The sequence below is a fragment of the Microcaecilia unicolor genome, chromosome 7 (genome assembly GCF_901765095.1).
Source record: "Microcaecilia unicolor chromosome 7, aMicUni1.1, whole genome shotgun sequence".
Classification (NCBI taxonomy): domain Eukaryota; kingdom Metazoa; phylum Chordata; class Amphibia; order Gymnophiona; family Siphonopidae; genus Microcaecilia; species Microcaecilia unicolor.
The window spans coordinates 71,049,515-71,077,224 of NC_044037.1; the positions used below are offsets into that span (position 1 = coordinate 71,049,515).

The window sequence follows — 27,710 nt, forward strand, 5'->3', positions numbered from 1 at the left end:
TTTTACTAAGGCTCAGCATGAAGTGGCCTGTGGTAGTGTGGGCGCGTGTTTTTGGTGCACATGGGCCAGTTTTTACTGTTTCTGGGAAAAAGGGTTTTTTTTTTTCAATGGGCCGGGAAAAGGGCCTGTGCTAAAATTGAAACCAGTGTGCGCCTCTTTACAGCCTGAGCCCTTAACACGACCCATTAATCTAGCAGTAAGGGCTCATGCGTTAAACGAACGGTGACCGGTCAGTGCGTAGGAAATAAAAAAATAATTGGTCTCGGAGGTATAGGCGCATGCCAAATCTGAAATTACCACCAGCGGGCACGCTAGCCTGGTGGTAGTCTCATTTTGGAGTGTATTGCATGCGTAGAGCCTACTGCAGCTTTGTAAATGGGCCCCACAGTTTGTACCTGAGGCAATGGAGGGTTAAGTGACTTGCCCAACACCACAAGAAGCAGCAGTGGGATTTGAGCTGGGCACCTCTGGATGTCAAGACCAGCGCTCTAACCACTAGGCCACTCCTCCAAATAGTAGCAATATCCCATGCTACCAATGCCAGGACAAGAAGTGGCTTCCCCTATGTCCATTTCAATAACATACTATGGACTTTGACTCCAAGAACTTGTCCAAACCCTTTTTTAAACCCAGATATGCTAACCACTGTTAGCACATCCTCTGGCAATGAGTTTCAGAGCTTAACTACTTGTTGAGTGAAAGACCATCCAAACGCCAGTATTTCCACGTGGAAATTTCAAATAAGGCTTTTAAAATAACCCCTTGTTATTCTTGCTTCCTTCTTTTCCAGAAGAAATTACTGGCTGATGGGGCAAAACGTTGGCTACACATCCATTCCATCTCTTTGCCAAGAGAAACCCTACAAGGAATACATATTTACATTCATTTTAGTGTACCAGCCTGAATTAGGTTACTATCCAGTACAGGAATCTAACAGTGTCATTTCTTTTCTCTTACTTGTTTCCTCATTGCTGCAACCTCCAACATGCCAAGCTCCTTCACATGACCGTCTGAGTATTCTGATCTTACCTCCTGTAAGCTTTGGGACAATACAAGTTAGCATTTAATTTATCTGCCAGCATGCATATGCTGTATCATTCACACATATTTACATGTAGTTACGAGATATAAATGTGGGATATTAGCACATATAGAAGCACACAGTCACCTCAGTCCAATGGCCTATCTCTCATTCACCTTATTTCAAAAGTGATGCACCCCACACTGCCTTTCCCAATACACGTACCCAGCACCAAGTGAATTAATATGCTAATTAATGCACCAGAAGTATAGTTTTCTCTCTTAGAAGGGTCACAGAATTAGTCCTAGCCAAATTAGTAAATTGGAAGGCATGTTAATATCATAAATATATATATATATACACAAACACACTTCAGCATGCAAAAATAGGTTAGTTATCTGAGCATGAAATGTATGCTTTGAATTCTGATGTCTTCAGTGTTTTTATCCTTCTCTGTAATCAGCATATGGAACCTGAGTTCAGATGCTGAATTCACGTACTTCTTCTCTTGGTTCATTCAGCAGACCGAGGGAAAACCTAAGACATTAAAGGGACTGTTATCTGCATGAGGTGACAGACCCAGCCCTGCGCTACAAAGGGGCTTCTACGGATTTCTGTACCATAGGGGAATTAGTTCGTTAATATTACAAATGCTGAATTAGAAAATTTTGCTTCAAAGGAAAACACCTTTCCCAGTAAGACCTCAACCTGTTAGCTGTAAAACACAATCTGTTAAATCACGCCACAACTGAAAGAAAACATTTGGGGAGGGGGGGGGGGGGTAATTCAACAACAAGGTGCCTATGTGGCATTTAGTTTAAAAAGGAAAGTAGGTGCCTACTTTGTTTTACAGAATACTATCTTAAGAGGTAAAATATGTACAATCACTTATGCCAACGATAGAGCTGGTACAAGTGCTTGCAAATCACAGTACTCTATAAGTTATGAGGCCCTTTTACAAAGTCACATAAGGGCCTACGTGTGTCCAGCATGCACCAAATTGGCATTACCGCCCGGCTACTGCATACCCCAGGCGGTAATTTTGAATTTGGCATGCATCAAAAAGACGTAGCAGAAAATATTTTCTACTGTGTGGTGCTTACCCATCAGTAGGTGGCAGTGTGCGTACACTGTATGCCTACCGCCTGGGTAGCACATGCAACCTTACCGCTAAGTCAATGGGTGGCGGTAAGGTCTCAGGCCAAAAATGGACATGCTCTGGTTTTTATTTTGCCCCACGTCCATTTTCTGGCCTCTTAAAAAAGGGCCCTTTTTCCAGGACGCTGTAAAAACTGGCCTGGCGTGCGCACGTAAGATGCGCTTGCACTGCTGCAGGCCACTTTTCGCCACGGTTTAGTAAAGGGCCCCTATGTGAGTGCGAATCCCTCCCATGTTCCACCCAGACTCCTCCTATGTACAATACATACTGTGTAAGACACGCGCATATTTACATAATAGCGCTCAGGCGGAATTATGGCATTCATGCGCATAAATGAATATATTATTCTAATCATTTATGCGTGCAATCAGCTTGTACATGATGGCACCCTCTTTATAGAATGACCCCCCCCCCCCCCCCAAATATTTCATGCAGCTTTGTGATTATCATTGTTAGGGGAAGTGAAAAGTAATCTCACACAAAAAGGTTCCATTTAAGAGCAGGCAGGTGGTGGTGGCTACCTGTAAAGCTGTGGCCAAGAAAGAGACCGGCGTTTCCCTAAAGCCCCTGGTTCACTGCCTCCATTCTCCATGAGGGCAGGCACACTACACCATAGCAGGGCATAACAAACAGAGGAAGGGCCAAGAAAAACAAAAACAGGAGAATTGAAAAACGTTAATCGATAGGTCACTAAGAATGCATTAATGCATGCAGATAATCACAAGAGTCACCCGAGGGCAGGCACAGGAGCGCAGTCATACATGGAGATTGCAATATCAGAAAGAACTACAGAAAGGTAGGAAAAGGGAGTTCTTTTCTTAAAATGTTGTATGATATACCACAGTTTCTAAAGCTGGGGCCAGGATAGTGAATTTGTCCTATATTTGGTTGAGGCAAGGTTGCTTTTTAGTCTGCCTTCTTTAGTCAGTATATCTAAGGAATTAAAGCTTTGTTGGTTTGATGGTGGAAATAATCAAGGGTTGGGATCACCATACATCCTGCTGATCAAAACCATGAGCAGCATGATGCAATCATAAGAAATTATAATTTTGTAAGTACAAACTGTGCGATGTTGAGCTTTTATTTAATTAAACGCTCACTGGCAATTCTCAAGGTGAAGAAATGCAAAAGGTTCCCAGATGGGCACCAAAAAAACCCGTATGTTAACCAAATAGTTTCCTGAACACAGGAATATATTGGTTCCCTACTGTACACAGTCTGTACACTCCTAATAACAGAGAAAGCAAAATCCCATGACATTCTAGTTCTCCTTTACACACATATGAATTTATCAACTGGAGATCAAGCTCTCTTTGGTCAAAATAAAAGGGTAGACTGTACAAAAAAAAAAAAAAAATTCAGAGACTCTTCTCCATAGAATATAAAGCCCCAACCCAGTTCATGCTGCCATCACACACAGGGAGATCATGCACAGAAGAACATGCATGGATGCCGTGACCGAGACATGCCAGACAGAATCACCTGGGGAGGGTTGGGGAATGCAATGAATCCTGCAGGCGGTGAGAGAGCAGACAACCAAGGAACCGTACTGTCCTACAGATATTCTGCAGGGAGTAGATCTTTCCATTCTCAGTGAAGGAGGGGAAATGGGGGGCACTGGTAAGGTGCTTCTCTTGCCTGCAGCATGTACACAGAAACAAGATGAGTTATTATGGTCCTTTCTCCTCTCTTTTATGCTGTGTGGCATATATTATTCCACCTATCATCCCATCCTACTACACTGACAAAATAAATCTGTTACAAGCAGTGAACGGGATAGCCATGGAACCCAAGACACGACAACATTAGGATCTATAATTCTGTTGTGATTGTGGTAGCAGAACATGAGAAGGAGATAACTTGGGACAGAGGTAAAGAGTCTTTTTATCAACTCATCAGGGAATCCAGTACATTTCTTCCTTCATAAAATGAGGCTTTTAGCAGGTTCTTATCCTCTGCAAATTCAGTGCAGGACATGTATCCACATTATACAAAAATACTAGACAGGAGGCACATAAATCTCTGGAAACATTTTTAGCATGCAGAATATTCAATAGCAATACCCTAAAAATCATTTGTCAGCTGCATTTTTGCACTAAACTGTTACTTGTGATACTAAATTATGTATTATATTGTTTTTGCTGATGTTATGGTACATTAGCCTGCAAGCTGCAGAACTGTTCCATGAGCTTATTTGTCTGTGTGCCATTGAAAAGAAGGAACAGGAGAAAACAATTAGAACCAAATTTTTGAATCAGTTTAACAGATCACAAGTCAGGATCATAATTGACGGACACAGTCTGAATCACCCAATCAGATCTATTAACTCTGGTCACTGAAATTTCGATATGCATGCACTACCTTTTCATATAAGTCAGACTTAAGAAAACTAATTCTTGCTTTTCCTTATTATAAAGAAACTGAAATTGCCTCAGTTCTATAAATATGTATCTTATTAATCTGCATTTTTTTTCTCAAGATGAGTCACATTAAGGGGTCCTTAAACTACACTGAATTGGGCACAAATGCGTGCCTGATGCAGCTAAAAATGGTTTAATGTGGGACATGCTCAGGCATCCTGCAGCAACTGCCGAATTAGCAATCGCTAATCCGGGACCTACAAAATATTTCTATTTGGGGGGGGGGGGGGGGGGGGAAGGGGGCATATCAAGTGCTGACAGTGGGTGTTCCTGTACTAAACAGCGCTTTCACACTAGCACGTGCTAACTGGTTAGCGCAGGATTACTGCACGAGTCCTTACTACCTGCAATGCTCACGTGGTAATTTCTTTTAATGGCTGCATGCTAATGGTTCTGTTTCTATACTCTAGAGGCTACGCCACTTTGGGATTTATATGTAGTATTTGAATAAGGTTCCTATTTTTTGCCTTCAGCTGATATGCTAGGCACGGTTACATTGCACTGTTGATGCCAAGCGACCCCTGACGCAGGCGCTGAGCGCCAAAACATGGCCCGTGATGGGTCACTGATGCACAAGACTGTGGGACTGACTGATCTATGCTGTGAAATAAAAGGACCTGTCCTGTTTTTGAAGGCTCTCGGCAATTTTTGTGCTTTAATAGTAGTGCATGGCCATTAATAGAAAAAAAAACAGAAAATTGGCCATTTACTGCTGCAGTAAAAATGGCCTTAGGGTGAAGGGAAAACCTGAACAAAAGAGTGCTAAGGCCACTTTTTACCTCAGCTTAGTAAAAAGACCCCTAAGTTACACAGGTAATTCCATGCTTCCTACAGTGCTTACAATACAAGGGGCTTATTTACTAACTCACAGAAAACTACATAGTAACATAGTAGATGACGGCAGAAAAAGACCTGCACGGTCCATCCAGTCTGCCCAACAAGATAACTCATATGTGCTACTTTTTGTGTATATCCTACTTTGATTTGTACCTGTGCTCTTCAGGGCACAGACCGTATAAGTCTGCCCAGCACTATCCCCGCCTCCCAACCACCAGCTCTGGCACAGACCGTATAAGTCTGCCCAGCACTATCCCTGCCTCCCACCACCGGCTCTGGCACAGACTGTATAAGTCTGCCCAGCACTATCCCTGCCTCCCACCACCGGCTCTGGCACAGACTGTATAAGTCTGCCCAGCACTATCTCTGTCTCCCACCACCGGCTCTGGCACAGACCGTATAAGTCTGCCTAGCACTATCCCCGCCTCCCAACCACCAGCCCCGCCTCCCGATCTTGACTAAGCTCCTGAGGATCCATTCCTTCTGCACAGGATTCCTTTATGCTTATCCCACGCATGTTTGAATTCCGTTACCGTTTTCATTTTCACCACCTCCTGCGGGAGGGCATTCCAAGCATCCACTACTCTCTCCGTGAAAAAATACTTCCTGACATTTTTCTTGAGTCTGCCCCCCCTTCAATCTCATTTCATGTCCTCTCGTTCTACCACCTTCCCATCTCACCACCTTCCCATCTCTGGAAAAGGTTTGTTTGCAGACTAATAACTTTCAAATATTCCGCTGATGCATGTGTGCTATTTTATCACAAGAACAATTACCATGAGATTCACAAACCCATGGACCAGAAGGATAGCCAGGTCACCAATTTTGAATGAGCCTGAGCCCAAAGTAGGTGGGCCCAAAATGTTATCTCCATGGTATTAGTGTTAGGGGTTAGGCTGCCAAACAAGGCCTGCATCCATCATTTGTTAAATGGCAGTCCTCGAGGCAGCAGTAACTGAGGGTCACTCCTTCCCTTCCCACTACCCACCAGGGATTCGGAGGTATGTAAGGGAGAGGGGGTACACCAGATTTGTAAAGGATTAGGGGTGGGAGAAACAACTATTTTCACTGTGTCAGTCCCTTTAACTTGCTCTCCAGCAGGCAGATGATCAAAAGCAAACGCCAGTGCTAGAGGCTGTTAGCGCCGGCGTTTGCTACCGCCCTATGATCAGAGCCCTTGAGCGCGTGAAACAATGCGCTCGAAGGCTCTTAGCGCAAGCTCTGAGCTGGCGTTAGGGTTTGCGGATCATTGGGGAGGAATGGTGAGCCCTGTCCCCATTCCCCCTACAGCAAAACCTGACAGCGAGGGCAGTTGAGGACGTCCAAAATTTGGACGGTTCTGTGACGGGGCAGTTGAGGACGTCCACATTTTGGATGTTTCTGCAATGGGCAGTTAAAGACATCCAAAATTGTATGTTTCTATGAGAAAGACATCTTTCTCATAGAAACATCCAATTTTGGCCCCTCCCAGCTACTTGGCAGTGCAAACTAGGGTGAAATGACTTACAAAAAAAAACAGAATTTGAAACCCGGCTTATAATTCTGCTCTTCTACATACAGTCACTGGGGATATCTCACAGGCCAATGATCAGAAGCAAACGCAGGTGCTAGAGGCCAATAGCACCATATTAGAGCCCACGTTTTCTCCCGCCCAATGATCAGAGCCAGTGAACGCAAGTAATAACACTTTCACCAGCTCTGAACACTAACTGCATGCAAACAAGGGTCTCCCGCATTCTTCCCTCATGATCAGCGGGCAGCACGCCTAACAAGGGTGCTGCTCCTGCTGCAAACCCTATGCCAGCTCGGAGCTGGCATTAGGATTTGCCAGCAAGGGAGGAATGAGGGAGACCCACTGAAGAGGTTTACACCCTCAAAACACAAAAACTCTGGTGGTCCAGTGGGAGCGTTAGCTTCTCCCCCTCCCAACCCCCACATCAAACAAAAATGCCCTGGTGGTCCAGTGGGACAGCTGTCTATCTAGCTAGTATTCCCTCCCTCCCCCCCCCCCCCAGCCTACCTCTCCGTAGCGGCATCCTGCATATAAGGGTTAAGCTCACCTGACACATCCCAGGATGCACCAGGAAGGGCAGAATGCCACCATTCTGGGACAGCGCCCGAAGAGGAGGGAGGGAGTGCTAGTCCTTCCCTCCTCCAATTACTACTATGGAGAAGTAGGCTGCCAGGGGGAGGGAGGGAGAGGTAGGCTGCCAGAGGGAGGGAGGGTGGGCTAGCTAGCGGCCCCACTGGACCACTAGTGCATTTTTGTTTGATGTGGGGGTTGTAGAAGGGGGGGGAGCTAGCGGCCCCACTGGACCACCAGGGTTTTTGTGTTTTGGACCTCAAGGTCTTGTATCTGGGGGGTGGGAGCGGGCTTAGGATTGAGAGGTCTGGGAGAAAATCCCAGACCTGTCAAACCTCTTCTGCTGTTTAACATGTCCAGGCTTTTGACAAACCAGACCTGTAAAACAACTTCTGCGGGTGGATTGTGCCTTGGGCAAATGTCTAGTCATAATACTCTTGCAGAAGTATCCCTATGATCAGAGCTAACAGCACACATAAATTTGCATGCTATTAGCTTTGATTATAGGGGTGTTATAGCCCCACACTGTTCCGGTGCTATTTTAGAGCGTTGTTTAGAACAGCGCAGGGCTTCTAATCATCGGCACCTCAGTGTCTGAAGGTCTTTAAGGACAGGTTTGGGTTTTACTGATACATAAGAATATTCCTACAGATCCCCTGTGCTCATATCTATCATGATCCACAATGGTGGAATGTGCTACGTCTAGATTCGCAGCAAGAGGGATTTTGTAATTTTTGGTAACAACACATTTTATTTATATGTTGTATTTGTTTTTATTACTTATGTGCATTAATTTGATTTTATATTTTGCATATATTGTTTGTTCTGAATAGTGTAAACCTATTTCTAATTTAATTCATAGCTTACATACCACACCTATCCCAACAGAAGGTTCCAGGCAGTTCACAACATAAAAACTCACAGAAAAATGAGTAACAATATACATAAAATTAAAACATAAAATTATCTATAAAACTTATCAAATAAAAAAGGTTTTCACCTTCTTACACAAACACATATAGTTTAATTCTAAACAAATTACAGCAGGTAAATTGTTCCACTCAGAGATAGTTTGACAAGGAAACATGGAACCGAACTAACAAATTTTATGATATAAATAAATTTGAACTTCTATTTCACCTATCAGGACATTCCATGCTCTAAAGGAATTGCAGCATGTAATGCATGGTTTAAGGTTCTCTACCATGGCTCTTACCTGTAATGTGGCTGATCTACGGTACGTACAGTGAGAGAAGTATGCTCACTTTCACTTCGCTCCCTTTTGGATTTCTTTAAAGATGCCTAAGGAGAAAAGAAAATTGTCACATTATAAAAAAAAAAAAAATCACAGGCAGACTGGCACTGTCATTGCTAGATGCCACCCTGACACTTCCTTGGTCTCAGTCTTTCCATATGGCACTGACACATGCAGGAAGAAGGGATACCAATCCTCCAGAACTGTCCTGGAGTTTCCAAAAACTAAAGATCAGCGTCCAAGCAGATGCAGTGAGAAAACCTACAAAAACCTCAAAAATATAAAAGAAAAACAACTAGAGAAATGTCCTTATCAGCTTTTCATTCATGTATTCCTGAAAACTGTAATCTGCAAGGTCAGCTCTGAAAAAAAACAATCATGTAAGATAATCTGACTTATAGGAGACCCCCCCCCCTCATTTGCGAGATAAATCTAGCATTTTGTAAACTGCACAGTCACCTCAGGAATTACTTGCTGTATATCAAGTGCTGAAAATAAATACAATTAATTTAATCAGCCTTTTTTTAAACCTAATCTATGAAGGAAAAGAAGACCTGAGAATATTCCCCCGGATTTTATATAGTGCGACTTAAGTTGCGCACACAAATCTGGTCGTATTCTGGATTTGTGAAAGCAACTTAACTAGTTAAGCCAATCAGCTCTGACAATTGCCAAATAACAATTATTGACACCAATTAGCATTAATTAGAACTGTCTAAGCGTATTCTGTAACATGATGCGTGTAAATTTTAAGTTGTATAGTTGAAAAGGAGGCGTGGTCATAGGCATGGACTGGGTAGGCCATGGGCATTTCTAAAATCTATGCGCGTTGTTATGGAACACACCTGGTCTGCACCTAATTTAGGCATCAACATTTACACGGTTCAGTTTAAGGGGTGAAGAACCTTTGTGCATGAAAGAGAAGCGAGATTTGGGTGTGATCATATGTGATGATCTTAAGGTAGCCAGCAGGTAGAAAAGGCAACGGTGAAAGTTAGAAGGATGCTTGGGTGCATAGGGAGAGGAATGGCCAATAGAAAGATATAAACAGGATGAGTCGGTCAAGAGGGTGGCTACTTCATCATAAAGCGTATGGGGACAGACTTAAAGATCCTAATATGTATACTTTGGAAGAAAGGTGGGAGAGGGGTGATATGATGGAGACATTTAAAAACGTATGTGGCAGAAATTCACAGGAGGTGAGTCTCAATTGAAAGGAAGCTCTGGAATGAGGGGGGTATAGGATGAAGGGGAAAGGGGACAGACTCAGGAGTAACCTGAGGAAATACTTCAGAAAGGGTGGTAAATTCATGGAACGGACTCCCAGTGGAGGTAGTGGAGATGAAAACAGTACCTGAATTTAAGTAAGCTTGGGATACATACATAGGATCTCTAAGGGAGTGATAGGTAGAGCATGTGGCATGATTGAGAAGACTGGATAGTAAGCAAAGAAATTTTTGTGGGATACAAAATATATGGTTCAAATAACTAGAAAAAATAGAACCATAATAAGCTGCAATAATTTAAATATAAAAGTGAAAATGGTGCTCAAAAACATAAACGTGATGCCTCGTGACTCAAACCACCACCAAGCCATCACTAGTTCAATCATTGCACCAAAAATCACAACACAGGGTTCTCTCATGGACCTACCTACCCTATGTTGTGATTTTTGGATCTAGCCTCCTGATGAACCGATATTGTGAAACATGGTCATGTCTAGGATTAGATTAGGAAAAGGAAATTTTGAGATGATGTGATTCGATTTGCCTTTATTTATTTATTTATGGTTCATTTCTACCCCACATTTTCCCACAAATGCAGGCTCAATGTGGCTTACATGAATTCAAGAAGAAACGTACAATGATGTGTGTTTTGTACAGTTTTGAGTTTTCTACACCTTAATCAGGCACACTAGCACCTCCCTACCAGTGATTTCTTGAAGATTGTTTCATCTACATATAAATGTGATATATATTTACATTTTTATAAACTGAGAACTGAAATTTCTGGTAGGGCAATTTGGTGAAATGATCGGACTGGATAGGCCATATGGCCTTTATCTGCCTTCATTTTTCTAGGTTTAGAATTGTATGTCACTTAGAACCTATTTTTAGGGATTGGATAACTAATAACTCCAGTAAACAGAATAGAAAAAAAAAGATAAGGAGAGGCATTGTATAAGAAAGAGATTTTCAGTTCTGAAAGTCTTTGTCCAGTAGCACTCCTGAGCTTTCAATGACAATGTCATCTCCATTCACTATGAGACGTTATGTATAAACAAGACAGCAATATGCCATGAATAGGGGAAAGAACATTTGTCACGCTGTATGCACAGCAATCTAACAAAGACCAGGGAGACAGTATACATAAATAGAGCTATGCAAGTCTGTACAGAAGCAGTTGAAGGTGTTACTGTAAGATCAAGCATGGAAAGAAATGAATGAAACATATTTCACTTAGAGAAAAAGGTATGCTATTAAAGATCATTTATGCACAGACCTGCTAAAACTACGTATGAAGAATGGATTACAGAAGAAAGCAGAAAAGTTTTCAGAAAACTGGAAGATGCATGTCCTGGAAACCTGCTGAATTGCAAAAGCAGGTAAGAAGGAGAATTTATCAGTTTAAGACACATATTAATTGTTATGGTATCCAGGTCTGTATTTACTGTGCTTTCTTGTAATTTATGACAACTGTGCTGAACTGCAAGAAGAATAAACAAACTTTGAAAACTAAGGGATATATATATAATGTGCAATATTTGGCCCCTACATTAAAATTCACAGGTTTATTATAGGAAGAAAGAACAGAGAAGGGAAGGGGCTAAGATAAACAAATGATAAAAGACAATTAGCTTGGATTATGGTAATTCATGCCTACAGGGTGTCATAAACCATTAGTAAGGAGGAAGGCCCAGGGAGGATAGTCTAGCAGTAATGTCCAGAAAGTTCTTTGTGTTTTAAGCATTTATCAGAAAGACAAGGAGTAGTTTAATGCTAAGAATAGCAGTTTTCAACCAGGGTAAGACCTAGAAGGCATGTATCAACTCTGCCGCGTAGGCAAACAGCAGAGATGATTCCTCCTGTGCAGGGTCTCACAGAATGCCACTCTTTTCCACCTCCCCTAGTGGGAGGCTGTTCTCTCGTCCTCTAGTTAGGATTGTCTCGGGCATCACCAACTCCTCCTCTGCTGGGCATGGAAGCAACACTATGAAAATGCCCGTTATCTTGTGGGACCAGAGGGTTAGAGGCAGAAGCTAACAAAAGAGCTGCTATTGCCTCCTTTTGTCACCATCATGTCAGCCAACTGGCTGAAGGTGAAAGCAACTGCCTCCTCTCTCTGCTACTTTATGCTCCCATTAACTGTGCCTAGCTAAAAACAAAGAGCATCACCACTGTGTTGCTGTCAGCAAGGATAGAGAGCCAGGCAGGTAGCCTTTCTGCCACTTGGTGGTGAGGAGAAGGGAGGTAATGTGGGTCTGCTAGGCAAAGAGAGGTAGGAGAGCATGAGAAATGATGAAGCCAAGAGAATGGTTAGGTTGGAAATAAAATCAAGATGGAGACAACAGGAGCATGGATGAAGGGGGACAGGTGTGAGGTTCCACTGCCAGTTTCAAGAACAGCTTCACCTGGGTGAATCTCTGAGCTCCACTCAGTAGGAAACAGTAAGCTCCACTAAGTTTTCTAGCCACCCTAGTCAGTTCTGTCTGCCAATTCCTTTCAGAGGCCATCTTGTTCCTGTCTATGGTTCACTTATAAACCCAGTCTTGACTAAGACCACTCTGCCAGAGCTTGGTCTGCACCTTGCCATGTTGCCTAGAGCTTTGGTTCCCTTTCTGCATTTCCGTTCCACTTCTACAGAAAACACCTCAGCTTTATACTTATCAAGTCCCTACCAAGTTCTAGCTTTTAATCCATTCAGTCTTCTTAGTGAGTTCTTGTTTGTCTGTGTTCTTCTCCTTTCATCCCACGCTCAAAGATGCCAAGCTACCCAGTTGCAGGAGGGAGCCTTTTTGGCTAGTATTGGTTTGAACTTATATCCCATACCAGTGTGTGGTATTTGCAGTCTCTGATTCTACCCTCTGAAATTGGTGATGCAGGTCCCATAATGCATCAGGATGAGATTGTCAGAAACTCAGGATTAGCCTAAAATATCCCTCTTGGAACTAGGGAACATGGAATCTCTGCAGGCTTGATATCCCACCCTGAGTTCTGGTTTTTCCCAGCTAAGTCCTGATGGCTGCTAACCACCAGAGAGCTCAATCCAAATGAAAAGTGGAAAAGCCCAATTGATCCTCCTCAAAACCCAGAGTTTTAGTAACAGACGTAGTGGAATAGCGAAGTGACAAATCAAGTTTGTGATAGTGTTTGGGATGTCTTGTGTTCTCACAGAAATTAGACTGGGGTCTTGGTAATTTTTATTGCAAACTTGAACACCTTATTGCCTTTGTAATTTATTGCAAAATATTTAACACATTGTACTACCTCTATTTAACACCATCAAGCTTTAACAATTGATACCAACTTAAAGAAACATATCCAAGTGTTTCCATTGATTTTACTATTTAATAAAATATCTAATATTTTTCTTGTCAAATCCCTTGGTTCATTTATCTATTTTTTTATTTGTTGTAATTACCCACTCCACCACTAGGGGGTTTACACTATCCATCCTTTGTACCCCTGCCTCACCACTCTCCACTGATGGTAAGTCTAGCTCCTCCATTCTCTATCCCTCTTCTCACCACCAATATGGAAGTGACTGTATTGCTGATACACTGTTGATTTGGCCATTGTTGCTTTTCCTGGCCTATTGCCCTTATTTCTATCACCACTGTTGCTGTTTCTGGCCTGTACCAACTATTACTAAATCCTGCCACCATCATCATTCCTGCTCTCAGCCCTCTGGATCCTGTGGCCACTACCCTTGTTCTGAACAAGGGGCTGCCACTAATATCACCACTGCTGCTGATCTCCATGACCCAAGTGAAGTGCAGCCTCATGATTGGTATTTTTTTCCCCTTCCCTATATTGGGGGGGCCCCTGTGATGGTCTCATGGACCACAGATTGAAAATCACTGTTTTACAAAGCAGGTGTGCTCGCTTTCTCCTTCAGAAGTGCAGCTGTGGACAGGAGGAGTCCTTTCTTTCTGCCCTGTTGTTTTTAATGAATACTAATAATGGTCAGTGCTATATCCCATCAATTTTAGCACTGTAGCATTAGGATGTTCTCCAGTTTGGAAGTGACCTCTGGGAAGTGGAACAGCATTAGCAGTGCACTGATCTGATAGTGGAGATCCATAACTAAACTGTCCGGCTATAATTTTATATCTTTAATCCCAGATTTGAAATAACAGTGATGAATGCAGACTCCTCCCTACTACTGCTGTTTGGGATTTCTACAGAAACAATTTGCCTTTTTCTTTATGCTTTTCCTATGTAAAGACTATACTTGTAGGTTGATCTTATTCTGCCATATATGTAAATACTTGTATACTTTAAAATGAGTGGTGTGCATCTTACAGTTAAATTGGCTAAACTCCTCTTGAAACAGCTCTCCTATGAAATCACTTTTCAGCTGTTCACATGTATGTGCTATATGATTAAGACACATACCTGAATAAGTTTGTGATAATCAGTCTCCATTGCATCCCATTTTACTTATATTTATCATAGTGCAATACAGGGGTGTAGCCAGACTTAACATTTTGAGGGGGGGCTGAGTTAACATGGGGGGAAATAGGAGCATACCAAATTATGCCTTAGAAATCCATCATAAAGTTCACTCTAAGTAAAACAGTTCTACGTCAACATATGGAAACTTTGGAAACACTGACATTTTTAAATCTCTTACTTCAGACCAATCCTCACCAATCAATATAAATAAAAATGTAAATGTTTGTTTGTTCAAAATCTTAAATCTCCGAAAGTTCTTCACCGATTGTTTTCAAATTTGGACACAACGTTGCATTCGAATACGCGCATGTTTTTATAGATCTACTATTATATAGATGTCACAGCTGTCGTACTCGCGGAGCGCAAGCAGTGCGACGAGTAATTGCAAATCAAACTGAGGAAGGATGGCCATCACCGAACGAGCAAAACAGACAAATAACGGCTCAAATACGTGCCGAGGAAGCAGCAGAGTGACGTGCAGCCAGACTTGACGATGCACGGTTGCAAGCACGGCAATCGCGTTCTGCAGCTTCAGATCTGCTTCGTTCTCAACAGAATCAACGCGACAGGCTGAGAGTGGCTTAAATCTCTGAAAGTTCTTCACCGATTGCTTTGAAATTTCGACACAACGTTGCATTCGAATACGCGGGTGTTTTTATATACCTACATGCCAAGGAAGCAGCAGAGCGACGTGCAGCTAGACTTCACGATGCACGGTTGCGAGCACAGCGATCACGTTCTGCAGCTTCAGATCTGCTTCGTTCTCAACAGAATCAATGCGACAGGCTGAGAGTGGCTTAAATCTCCGAAAGTTCTTCACTGATTGCTTTGAAATTTCGACACAACGTTGCATTCGAATATGTGCGTGTTTTTATATACCTACAATTGCAAATCAAACTGAGGAAGAACAGGCATCAGCGAACGAGCAAAACAGACAAAGAATGGCTCAAATACATGCCGAGGAAACAGCACAGCGAAAACCATTGCTCGAGCTTCTTGATTGATCATTGCAAGATTTGCGTGGAAACATCAGACCATTTAGGAACACATTAATATTGCTTGCAGGAGATTTCAGGCAAACATTACCTGTAGTTCCTCGATCGACACCAGCGGACAAAATAAATGCTTGCCTAAAATACTCTACTTTGTGGCACCACGTAAAGACGTTAAACTTAACTACAAATATGCGTGTCCAGCTGCAAAACAATCAATCACCTCAGATATTCTCACATCAATTGCTGAAAATTGGGAATGGAAAGTTGCCGGTTCATCTGACCTGAGGACGATTTTCATTGCCTCATAACTTCTGCAATTTAGTGACCTCAAAAGAACAATTGGTTGAAAAAGTATTTCCCAATATTCAAACCAATTATAAGAATCACGATTCACTAAGTGAACGAGCTATTCTTGCAGCCAAGAACAAAGACGTCTACAAACTGAACAAGATTATTCAGTCTAACATTCAAAGCGAGCCACTCACATACAAGTCCGTCGACACTGTTCTGGAAGCAGATCAAGCGCTTCATTATCCAACAGACTTTTTCAATTCACTCGATCTGCCAGGGATGCCACTGCACGTACTGCAATTGAAAATCGGCGTGCCAATTATCATGTTGCGAAATATCAACCAGGCAAAGCTTTGCAACCGCACGCGGCTTGCAGTAAAAAATTTAATGAGCAATGTCGTACAAGCAACAATCTTGACAGGACCTTTCAAAAGTGAACATGTCCTCATTCCTCGTATTCCTATGATTCCAACAGATATGCCATTTCAATTTAACAGATTGCATTCCCAATTCGATTGGCGTTTTCAATCACCATCAACAAAGCTCAGGGCCAATCTTTAGAATTCACCCGTTTACATCTACACATGGATTGCTTCTCACTTGGACAATTATATGTTGCATGTTCTACAGTCGGCAAACCAGACAATCTCTATCTCTGCACACACAATGGAACAACAAAAAATATTGTATACCCACAAGCATTGTGAAATTAAACATATTAGAAACATGTGCTTCCTCTTTTCTTTCTTTTCCATTTAACCAGACTGAGCCACAGCAACGCGTGGCCGGGTAGAGCTAGTTACAGAATAAAAGACCAAAAATTAGAAAAAGAAACATTATAAATAATCACATTCTTTATAAGAAGTACAGCACAGGATAAATAAAAATAAGAATGCATTATCTACTGTAGGAAGCAAAATGCAAGATCACTTTCTATGCCAAAATAAAACCCACAAATAAATTATCTGGATACCCATGAAATGTTAAAAACATATGGGACACAGTGGGCCTGATATTCAGACCATCCCTGGCCCGTTGAACAGCACTGAATATGCCAGAATGTCTCCAGCCTCAATGTTTAAATGCATTCTGCAAATACGTGACATGTACGATAGGTGGGTATTTGCCAAATAGCAGTTAGACAGCATACTAGCATAAATGCATGCAAGTGGACACAAGTCCCCCACATACAAATATCGGAATAATATTCAGCTGACTGACTGCCATATAAAGATAAGCAGGAATATTATCCACATATCTTTATGCTGGTTATTAAGCATATTTTAAATAGGACTGCAGAACATGCAGATATATACTTCAAATAGACACGTTCTCTGTTAAGACCACATAAATATAGCTGTGCTACTTAAAGGGATAAACTAAATACAAAAAGACAGGAAAAGAAAAAAATGCAGTTTAATTTATTTTTATTTATTTATTAACCGCCTTTATGAAGAGATTCACCCAAGGCGGTGTACAGTAGGTACAGTTTAAAATCAAAGTTGCAATTTTGTTAATATTTATTTATTTAGATTTTGCTCACACCTTTTTCAGTAGTAGCTCAAGGTGAGTTATATTCCGGTACCTTGGATATTTCTCTGTCCCAGGAGGGCTCACAATCTAAATTTGTACCTGAGGTAATGAAGGGTTAAGTGACTTGCCCAAAATCAGAAGGAGCAGCAGAGGGATTTGAACCCTCTGGATTGCAAGACCGGTGCTCTAACCATTAGGCCACTCCTCCTCCATAACAATAGTAAAATGTACAAGTATAAACATAAATACAGCAAATTGAAACCCAATAACAGGACTACCATGAACACAGGATCAAACATACACACATTTAACAGCACTGAAATGTAATAACAGAGATATAATACAATGTAAGCATAATACTAATGAAACATCTAATAAGCACACAATTAGAACGTTCAATTAGCATTGATATGATACTAATACTTTCCTACAATGCTGTTTACCATACAGCTGATGGGCCAATGCAGTTGAGATAAATAAATGGGTCACTAAACTAAAAGCAAATTCTTTGTACAGTCAATCAAAATATAAGGAACTGGTTTAAGTTACAGTGTGTGTCACAAGCTAGACCAGGTGCAGAATGGGTGTATAGTAAGTCACCCTAAGTATTAAACGCTTGGGAGATTATCCAGGTTTTTACCTGCTTCCTGAATTAGCGGTAGTCTCTCGTTATACGTAGCCCTCTGGGAGTAAATTCCAGAGCAAGGGGGCTACTCCTGAGAAGGCTTGCTGACGGGTATCACATCGTACAATTTCTTTTGATGAGGGAACAGATAGTGATGATCCTTAGATCTTAGAGGTCTCAAAGGTGTAACTTATTCTTTAAGTACTCTGGCCCATTTTGTCTGAGGGCCTTGAAAACCAAACAATCATAAGAGTTTTAAATTTAGACCTGTAAGGTACTGGTAGCCAGTGTAGTTTTTGCAGGAAGGGTGTGATGTGGTCACACCGTTTGCAGCCTTCTATCAGTCATGCTGTAGCATTCTGAATTAGTTGGAGATGATACAAACTCTTTTCGGTTTGACCAGTTTTTACAGCCAAAATGAAAAACCTTGCATTTTATAGCATTAAATTATGACTGCCAAACTCTAGACCATTCCTCAAGCTTAGATAGATCCCTCATGTTTTCTATACCTGCCAGGGTGTCTACCTGTTGCAAATTTTATCACCTGCACAGAGGCAAACTTTAACAGGTCTTCCACAATCTCATTTATAAAAATGTTGAAAAATACAGACTAAGAACTGGTCCCTACAGCACTAGCTGTACTCCAATTACCACTACTCTTTGCCTCCCACTTAATCAGTATCTTATCCAGGCAGTCATTTTAGGGCCCAAACCAAAGAGGCTCAACTTTATTAGCGGCCTGTGTGGAACCATGCCAAAAGCTTGCTGAAATCCAGGTACTCTACATCCAGTGTTCTCCTCCAATCACTACTACTACTACTACTATTTAGCATTTCTATAGCGCTACAAGGCGTACACAGCGCTGCACAAACATAGAAGAAAGACAGTCCCTGCTCAAAGAGCTTACAATCTAATAGACAAAAAATAAAGTAAGCAAATCAAATCAATTAATGTGTACAGGAAGGAGGAGAGGAGGGTAGGTGGAGGCGAGTGGTTACAAGTGGTTACGAGTCAAAAGCAATGTTAAAGAGGTGGGCTTTCAGTCTAGATTTAAAGGTGGCCAAGGATGGGGCAAGACGTAGGGGCTCAGGAAGTTTATTCCAGGCGTAGGGTGCAGCGAGACAGAAGGCATGAAGTCTGGAGTTGGCAGAAGTGGAGAAGGGAACAGATAAAGCGAATGCTACATACCTGTAGAAGGTATTCTCCGAGGACAGCAGGCTGATTGTTCTCACTGATGGGTGACGTCCACGGCAGCCCCTCCAATCGGAAACTTCACTAGCAAAGTCCTTTGCTAGCCCTCGCGCGCCCGCGCGCACCGCGCATGCGCGGCCGTCTTCCCGCCCGAAACCGGCTCGAGCCGGCCAGTCCAGTATGTAGCAAGACAATACACTTCAAGGGAAGACACAACTCCAAAGGGGAGGCGGGCGGGTTTGTGAGAACAATCAGCCTGCTGTCCTCGGAGAATACCTTCTACAGGTATGTAGCATTCGCTTTCTCCGAGGACAAGCAGGCTGCTTGTTCTCACTGATGGGGTATCCCTAGCCCCCAGGCTCACTCAAAACAACAACATTGGTCAATTGGGCCTCGCAACGGCGAGGACATAACTGAGATTGACCTAAAAAATTTACCAACTAACTGAGAGTGTAGCCTGGAACAGAACAAACAGGGCCCTCGGGGGGTGGAGTTGGATCCTAAAGCCCAAACAGGTTCTGAAGAACTGACTGCCCGAACCGACTGTCACGTCGGGTATCCTGCTGCAGGCAGTAATGAGATGTGAATGTGTGGACAGATGACCACGTCGCAGCTTTGCAAATTTCCTCCATGGTGGCTGACTTCAAGTGGGCTACCGACGCTGCCATGGCTCTAACATTATGAGCCGTGACATGACCCTCAAGAGCCAGCCCAGCCTGGGCGTAAGTGAAGGAAATGCAATCTGCTAGCCAATTGGATATGGTGCGTTTCCCTACAGCCACTCCCCTCTTGTTGGGATCAAAAGAAACAAACAATTGGGCGGACTGTCTGTGGGGCTGTGTCCGCTCCAGATAGAAGGCCAATGCTCTCTTGCAGTCCAATGTGTGCAGCTGACGTTCAGCAGGGCAGGAATGAGGACGGGGAAAGAATGTTGGCAAGACAATTGACTGGTTCAGATGGAACTCCGACACAACCTTTGGCAGAAACTTAGGGTGAGTGCGGAGGACTACTCTGTTGTGATGAAATTTGGTGTAAGGGGCCTGGGCTACCAGGGCCTGAAGCTCACTGACTCTACGAGCCGAGGTAACTGCCACCAAGAAAATGACCTTCCAGGTCAAGTACTTCGGATGGCAGGAATTCAGTGGCTCGAAAGGAGGTTTCATCAGCTGGGTGAGAACGACATTGAGATCCCATGACACTGTAGGAGGCTTGACAGGGGGCTTTGACAAAAGCAAACCTCTCATGAAGCGAACAACTAAAGGCTGTCCTGAGATCGGCTTACCTTCCACTTGGTAATGGTATGCACTGATTGCACTAAGGTGAACCCTTACGGAGTTGGTCTTCAGACCAGACTCAGACAAGTGGAGAAGGTATTCAAGCAGGGTCTGTGTAGGACAAGAGCGAGGATCTAGGGCCTTGCTGTCACACCAGACGGCAAACCTCCTCCAATGAAAGAAGTAACTTCTCTTAGTGGAGTCTTTCCTGGAAGCAAGCAAGATGCGGGAGACACCCTCTGGCAGACCCAAAGAGGCAAAGTCTACGCCCTCAACATCCAGGCCGTGAGAGCCAGGGACTGGAGGTTGGGATGCAGCAGAGCCCCTTCGTCCTGCGTGATGAGGGTCGGAAAACACTCCAATCTCCACGGTTCTTCGGAGGATAACTCCAGAAGAAGAGGGAACCAGATCTGACGCGGCCAAAAGGGAGCAATCAGAATCATGGTGCCTCGGTCTTGCTTGAGTTTCAACAAAGTCTTCCCCACCAGAGGAATGGGAGGATAAGCATACAGCAGACCTTCCCCCCAATCCAGGAGGAAGGCATCCGACGCCAGTCTGCCGTGGGCCTGAAGCCTGGAACAGAACTGAGGGACCTTGTGGTTCACTTGAGATGCGAAGAGATCCACCAGGGGGGTGCCCCACGCCTGGAAGATCTGTCGCACCACACGGGAATTGAGCGACCACTCGTGAGGTTGCATAATCCTGCTCAACCTGTCGGCCAGACTGTTGTTTACGCCTGCCAGATATGTGGCTTGGAGCACCATGCCTTGACGGCGAGCCCAGAGCCACATGCTGACGGCTTCCTGACACAGGGGGCGAGATCCGGTGCCCCCCTGCTTGTTGACATAGTACATGGCAACCTGATTGTCTGTCTGAATTTGGATAATTTGGTGGGACAGCCGATCTCTGAAAGCCTTCAGAGCGTTCCAGATCGCTCGCAACTCCAGAAGATTGATCTGTAGATCGCTTTCTTGGAGGGACCACCTTCCTTGGGTGTGAAGCCCATCGACATGAGCTCCCCATCCCAGGAGAGACGCATCCGTGGTCAGCACTTTTTGAGGCTGAGGAATTTGGAAGGGACGTCCCAGAGTCAAATTGGAGCAAATCGTCCACCAATACAGGGATTCGAGAAAACTCGTGGACAGGTGGATCACGTCCTCTAGACCCCCGGCGGCCTGATACCACTGGGAGGCTAGGGTCCATTGAGCAGATCTCATGTGAAGGCGGGCCATGGGAGTCACATGAACTGTGGAAGCCATGTGGCCCAGCAATCTCAACATCTGCCGAGCTGTGATCTGCTGGGACGCTCGCACCCGCGAGACGAGGGACAACAAGTTGTTGGCCCTCGCCTCTGGGAGATAGGCGCGAGCCGTCCGAGAATCCAGCAGGGCTCCGATGAATTCGAGTTTCTGCACTGGGAGAAGATGGGACTTTGGGTAATTTATCACAAACCCCAGTAGCTCCAGGAGGCGAATAGTCATCTGCATGGACTGCAGGGCTCCTGCCTCGGATGTGTTCTTCACCAGCCAATCGTCGAGATATGGGAACACGTGCACCCCCAGCCTGCGAAGCGCCGCTGCTACCACAGCTAGGCACTTTGTGAACACCCTGGGCGCAGAGGCGAGCCCAAAGGGTAGCACACAGTACTGGAAGTGGCGTGCGCCCAGCTGAAATCGCAGATACTGTCTGTGAGCTGGCAGTATCGGGATGTGTGTGTAGGCATCCTTCAAGTCCAGAGAGCATAGCCAATCGTTTTGCTGAATCATGGGGAGAAGGGTGCCCAGGGAAAGCATCCTGAACTTTTCTTTTACGAGATATTTGTTCAGGGCCCTTAGGTCTAGGATGGGACGCATCCCCCCTGTTTTCTTTTCCACAAGGAAGTACCTGGAATAGAACCCCAGCCCTTCTTGCCCGGATGGCACGGGCTCGACCGCATTGGCGCTGAGAAGGGCGGAGAGTTCCTCTGCAAGTACCTGCTTGTGCTGGAAGCTGTAGGACTGAGCTCCCGGTGGACAATTTGGAGGTTGAGAGGCCAAATTGAGGGTGTATCCTTGCCGGACTATTTGGAGAACCCACTGATCGGAGGTTATAAGAGGCCACCTTTGGTGAAAAGCTTTCAACCTCCCTCCGACAGGCAGGTCGCCCGGCACTGACACTTGGATGTCGGCTATGCTCTGCTGGAGCCAGTCAAAAGCTCGCCCCTTGCTTTTGCTGGGGAGCCGCGGGGCCTTGCTGATTCGCACGCCGCTGACGAGAGCGAGCGCGCTGGGGCTTAGCCTGGGCCGCAGGCTGTCGGGAAGGAGGATTGTACCTACGCTTGCCAGAAGTATAGGGAACAGTCTTCCTTCCCCCGAAAAATCGTCTACCTGTAGAGGTAGAAGCTGAAGGCTGCCGGCGGGCGAACTTGTCGAATGCGGTGTCCCGCTGGTGGAGAGACTCTACCACCTGCTCGACTTTTTCGCCAAAAATGTTATCCGCACGGCAAGGCAAGTCCGTAATCCGCTGCTGGATTCTATTCTCCAGGTCGGCGGCACGCAGCCATGAGAGCCTGCGCATCACCACACCTTGAGCAGCGGCCCTGGACGCAACATCAAAAGTGTCATAAACTCCTCTGGCCAGGAATTTTCTGCACGCCTTCAGCTGCCTGACCACCTCCTGAAAAGGCTTGGCTTGCTCAGGGGGAAGAGCATCAACCAAGCCCGCCAACTGCCGCACATTATTCCGCATGTGTATGCTCGTGTAGAGCTGGTAAGACTGGATCTTGGACACGAGCATAGAGGAATGGTAGGCCTTCCTCCCAAAGGAGTCTAAGGTTCTAGCGTCCTTGCCCGGGGGCGCCGAAGCATGTTCCCTAGAACTCTTAGCCTTCTTTAGGGCCAAATCCACAACTCCAGAGTCATGAGGCAACTGAGTGCGCATCAGCTCTGGGTCCCCATGGATCCGGTACTGGGACTCGATCTTCTTGGGAATGTGGGGATTAGTTAATGGTTTGGTCCAGTTCGCAAGCAATGTCTTCTTCAGGACATGGTGCAAGGGAACAGTGGACGCTTCCTTAGGTGGAGAAGGATAGTCCAGGAGCTCAAACATTTCAGCCCTGGGCTCGTCCTCCACAACCACCGGGAAGGGGATGGCCGTAGACATCTCCCGGACAAAGGAGGCAAAAGACAGACTCTCGGGAGGAGAAAGCTGTCTCTCAGGAGAGGGAGTGGGATCAGACGGAAGACCCCCAGACTCCTCGTCAGAGAAATATCTGGGATCTTCCTCTTCCTCCCACGAGGCCTCACCCTCGGTGTCAGACACAAGTTCACGGACCTGTGTCTGCAACCTCGCCCTGCTCGACTCCGTGGAACCCCGTCCACGATGGGGGCGTCGAGAGGTAGACTCCCTCGCCCGCATCGGCGAAGCTCCCTCCGCCGACGTAGTCGGGGAGCCTTCCTGGGAGGTGGCCGCGGTCGGTACCGCACGCGGTACCGACGTCGGGGACCTCAACCTGGGCGATGGGCCAGCCGGCGCCACGCTCGACGGTACCGGTGGCGCAAGCACCGCCGGTACCGGAGGGGTAGGGCGCAACAGCTCTCCCAGAATCTCTGGGAGAACGGCCCGGAGGCTCTCGTTTAGAGCGGCTGCAGAGAAAGGCTGAGAGGTCGATGCAGGCGTCGACGTCAGTACCTGTTCCGGGCGTGGAGGCTGTTCCGGGCTGTCCAGAGCGGAGCGCATCGACACCTCCTGAACAGAGGGTGAGCGGTCCTCTCGGTGCCGATGCCTGCTGGGTGCCGAATCCCTCGGCGACCCAGAGCTCTCGGTGCCGACACGGGGAGGAGACCGGTGTCGATGCTTCTTCGATTTCTTCCGAAGCATGTCACCGGAGCTCCCCGGCACCGACGAGGAGGACGTCGAATCCACCCGTCGCTTCCTCGGGGCCGAGACTGAAGAAGGTCGATCTCGGGGGGGCTGTACCGCAGGAGCCCTCAGGGTAGGCGGAGACCCACCCGAGGGCTCACCGCCACCAGCAGGGGAATGGACAGCCCTCACCTGCACTCCACCCGATGCACCACCGTCCGACGACATCAGCAGACGAGGTCCTGGTACCACCGACGTCGATGCAGCTATCCGATGTCTCGGCGCCGATGCAGAGGCCCGATGCCTCGATGCACTCGATGCAGGGGCGGCCGAGGAAGATGGTCTGGACGCTGACGACGTCGATGCACTCGAAGATCCCGGTGCCGATGCCGACGAAGAGCCCGAGAACAACATGTTCCACTGGGCTAGTCTCGCTACCTGAGTCCGCCTTTGAAGCAGGGAACACAGACTGCAGTTCTGAGGGCGGTGCTCGGCCCCCAGACACTGAAGACACGACGAGTGTCGATCAGTGAGCGAGATAACCCGGGCGCACTGGGTGCACTTCTTGAAGCCGCTGGAAGGCTTCGATGTCATGGGCGGAAAAATCACGCCGGCGAAATCAAAAGCCGAAATGGCGAAATTTGAAGCACCAAATTTAGAGGGAGAAAAAATCTCGACCGAGGCCGAAAAGAGGCCTACCCCGACGACGAAAGAAAACTTACCGGGGCAAAAAAGCTGGAAGTACGGGGAGGATTTACACGAAACCCGGCGGGGGGTTTCCGGAGCACTTCCCGACTAAGACAAAGCTTTCCCGAAGAAAAAAAAAAAAACACGTTCAAACAAATTGGACGCGCGAGGTCGACTTTCCGGGGCTCGACACGGCGAAAACACGACCGTACCGAGTGCGGACAAAAGAAGACTGGCCGGCTCGAGCCGGTTTCGGGCGGGAAGACGGCCGCGCATGCGCGGTGCGCGCGGGCGCGCGAGGGCTAGCAAAGGACTTTGCTAGTGAAGTTTCCGATTGGAGGGGCTGCCGTGGACGTCACCCATCAGTGAGAACAAGCAGCCTGCTTGTCCTCGGAGAAGAATGATTTATCCATGGAGCAGAGTGCACAGGAAGGGGTGTAGGGAAGGACGACTGTGGAGAGATACTGGGGAGCAGCAGAGTGAGTACATTTATAGGTTAGTAGAAGAAGTTTGAACAGGATGCGAAAACGGATAGGGAGCCAGTGAAGGGTCTTGAGGAGAGGGGTAGTATGAGTAAAGCGACCCTGGCGGAAGATGAGATGGGCAGCAGAGTTTTGAACCGATTGGTGAGGGGAGAGGTGACTAAGTGGGAGGCCAGCAAGAAGCAGATTGCAGTAGTCTAAACGAGAGGTGACAAGGGTGTGGATGAGGGTTTTGGCAGAGTGCTCGGAAAGCAAGGGGCGGATTTTACGGATGTTGTAAAGAAAGAAACGACAGGTCCCTGCGATCTGCTGGATATGAGCAGAGAAGGAGAGAGAAGAGTCAAAGATGACCCCAAGGTTTCGAGCCCAGGAGACAGGGAGAGTGAGAGAGCCATCAACAGAAAAAGAAAACGGGGGGAGTGGGGAGTGGGGAGGTGGGCTTGGGGGGAAAAATGAGAAGCTCGGTTTTGGTCATGTTTAATTTCAGGTGGCGTTGAGACATCCAGACAGCAATGTCGGACAAGCACGCTGCACTAAGTCAAAGAAAATTGATAAGATCTGTCGGACCAGATCTGCTTCTAGTAAAAGCATGCTGCCTTGAATTCTGTAATTTACTGGATTCCAGAAATAGCACTGTCCTTTTTTCGCAATGACTCTATTAATTTACTCTTCAATGAGGCCAGACTAACTGGTTTGTAGTTTCCAACCTCTTCCTTCCACGTTTGTGAAGAGGAATCACATCCATGTCCCCAAAACAGACCCTAGTTATATTTATTTATTTATTTGGATTTTACTCACATCTTTTTCAGTAGTAGCTCAAGGTGAGTTACATTCAGGTACACTGGGTATTGCCTTGTTTGCACAAACACCCTACTCCTTATACCAGCCCTGAATGCACTGGAAAAATGGACCAACTATAAACAACTATAACTATCAGAGGTTTCATGTATTGGGGACTACTACAGATTATGCACAAAATAGCCTTCATGGTTTTCTGTGCACGAGTATTCCTTTATTATGGAGTCTAGATAATGTTGGTGATGCATGTTCAGTGAGTCCTTGGTATGACGATTTCAAGAAATGTAAACATTATTGTTTCTGTCGCTTATGTGCACTCATTCACTGAGGAAGACAGTAAATCGAACACATGCATGGGCATGGTTCTATCATGCTACCTACTATGAACTCAGTGGACAGTGGATACAGTGGTATATTTCAGCACACCAGGAATTCCTCTCTCATTCAGCAGTGTGTAGTTACAGTTTAGATTACTGTACCTTTCTCTGATGCTTTTGCATTCCAGATCTGGTAGTAACCTTCAGGAAGGGTGACTCTACTGAACCAATAGTAGAGTGGTCTATGGTATCATATGCACGAACCAAAGAGTTTTCTTGCACCTGGTTCAATAGAAATGGTCTCACACTAACATCTGTCATCCCTAAACCAGGAAGAGAGTAAACAAAACCAATATATTAGCAAACAAAGTGCATATGCTGGCAGAGAAGTAGGCAATACCAAGCCTCAAGACGTACATAGGCCTAGCTTTCCAATTTATTAAATGTATTCACATGCAATTGGTCTAATTTCCGTGTTTTCTTTATTCAGGAAACCACCTCTCAAGGGCTGGAGAGACTAAACCTTCCAATAACACCTAGTATTATTTACTGCTCTAAGTTAAGCCCCAAACCATACATTCCACTGATGTACCAAGCGTACTATATAAAACGGTACTATGTGGCATTTTTCCTATGAATAAAGCTCTGTGTACAACTAGAAAAGTACAGTAGTAGTAATACTGTTATAAGAAATGCATAGAGGCACTAATTACAGTGGAAACCCGATATAACACTATGATTGGGATCCATAAAATATTATCGCATTAAATGTGGGGTGACGATATAGTGGGGTCATTAGAACATGAACACAACTGAACTAAAAGTTGTTCTGTTTAAAAAGGAGCTGTATGTAAACAAAAATGGAGCCAAGACATGATTGCATTATATGTGGATTCATGTTATTGAAAGGTATGTTAAATCAGGGTTCCACTGTACCCAGATTCCTATGGGATATATTCTAGTCATCTTATGCTTTGAACTTGTGGTATTTATATTCCTACTTCTCCAATTCAAAATCTCCACTACATGCATCAAAAACACACCTGTGGGACAGTATCAGCATTAGGTTAAGATAACCTCACGAAAGGTAATTTGGAAAGCCTTTTCTGTGGACAGAGCAGTGAGTCACTCGTAGAAGTGGACTTTACAAAATGATCTACTTGGTATGTGATAAAATTATAAACATAGGATCTGTTTACACTTATTTTGCCTGCAGCAAGGAGA

General features: G+C 45.2%; 1 protein-coding gene across 2 annotated transcripts in view; it reads right to left on the reverse strand.

Annotated features, from left to right (window-relative positions):
* LOC115474223 (mitochondrial fission factor-like) overlaps nt 1-27,710 on the reverse strand; it is a 70,131-nt gene that overhangs the window by 4,842 nt on the left and 37,579 nt on the right. Inside the window, exons 3-7 of one of the 2 annotated variants that reach the window (XM_030209598.1) lie at nt 26,649-26,809; nt 8,737-8,822; nt 3,663-3,818; nt 2,702-2,785; nt 958-1,039 (exon numbers count right to left, since the gene is read on the reverse strand). In XM_030209598.1, the coding sequence (XP_030065458.1) occupies nt 958-1,039; nt 2,702-2,785; nt 3,663-3,818; nt 8,737-8,822; nt 26,649-26,809 (569 nt within the window). The remainder of the gene's footprint in view (nt 1-957; nt 1,040-2,701; nt 2,786-3,662; nt 3,819-8,736; nt 8,823-26,648; nt 26,810-27,710) is intronic. The other variant, XM_030209599.1, reaches the window with a different exon arrangement.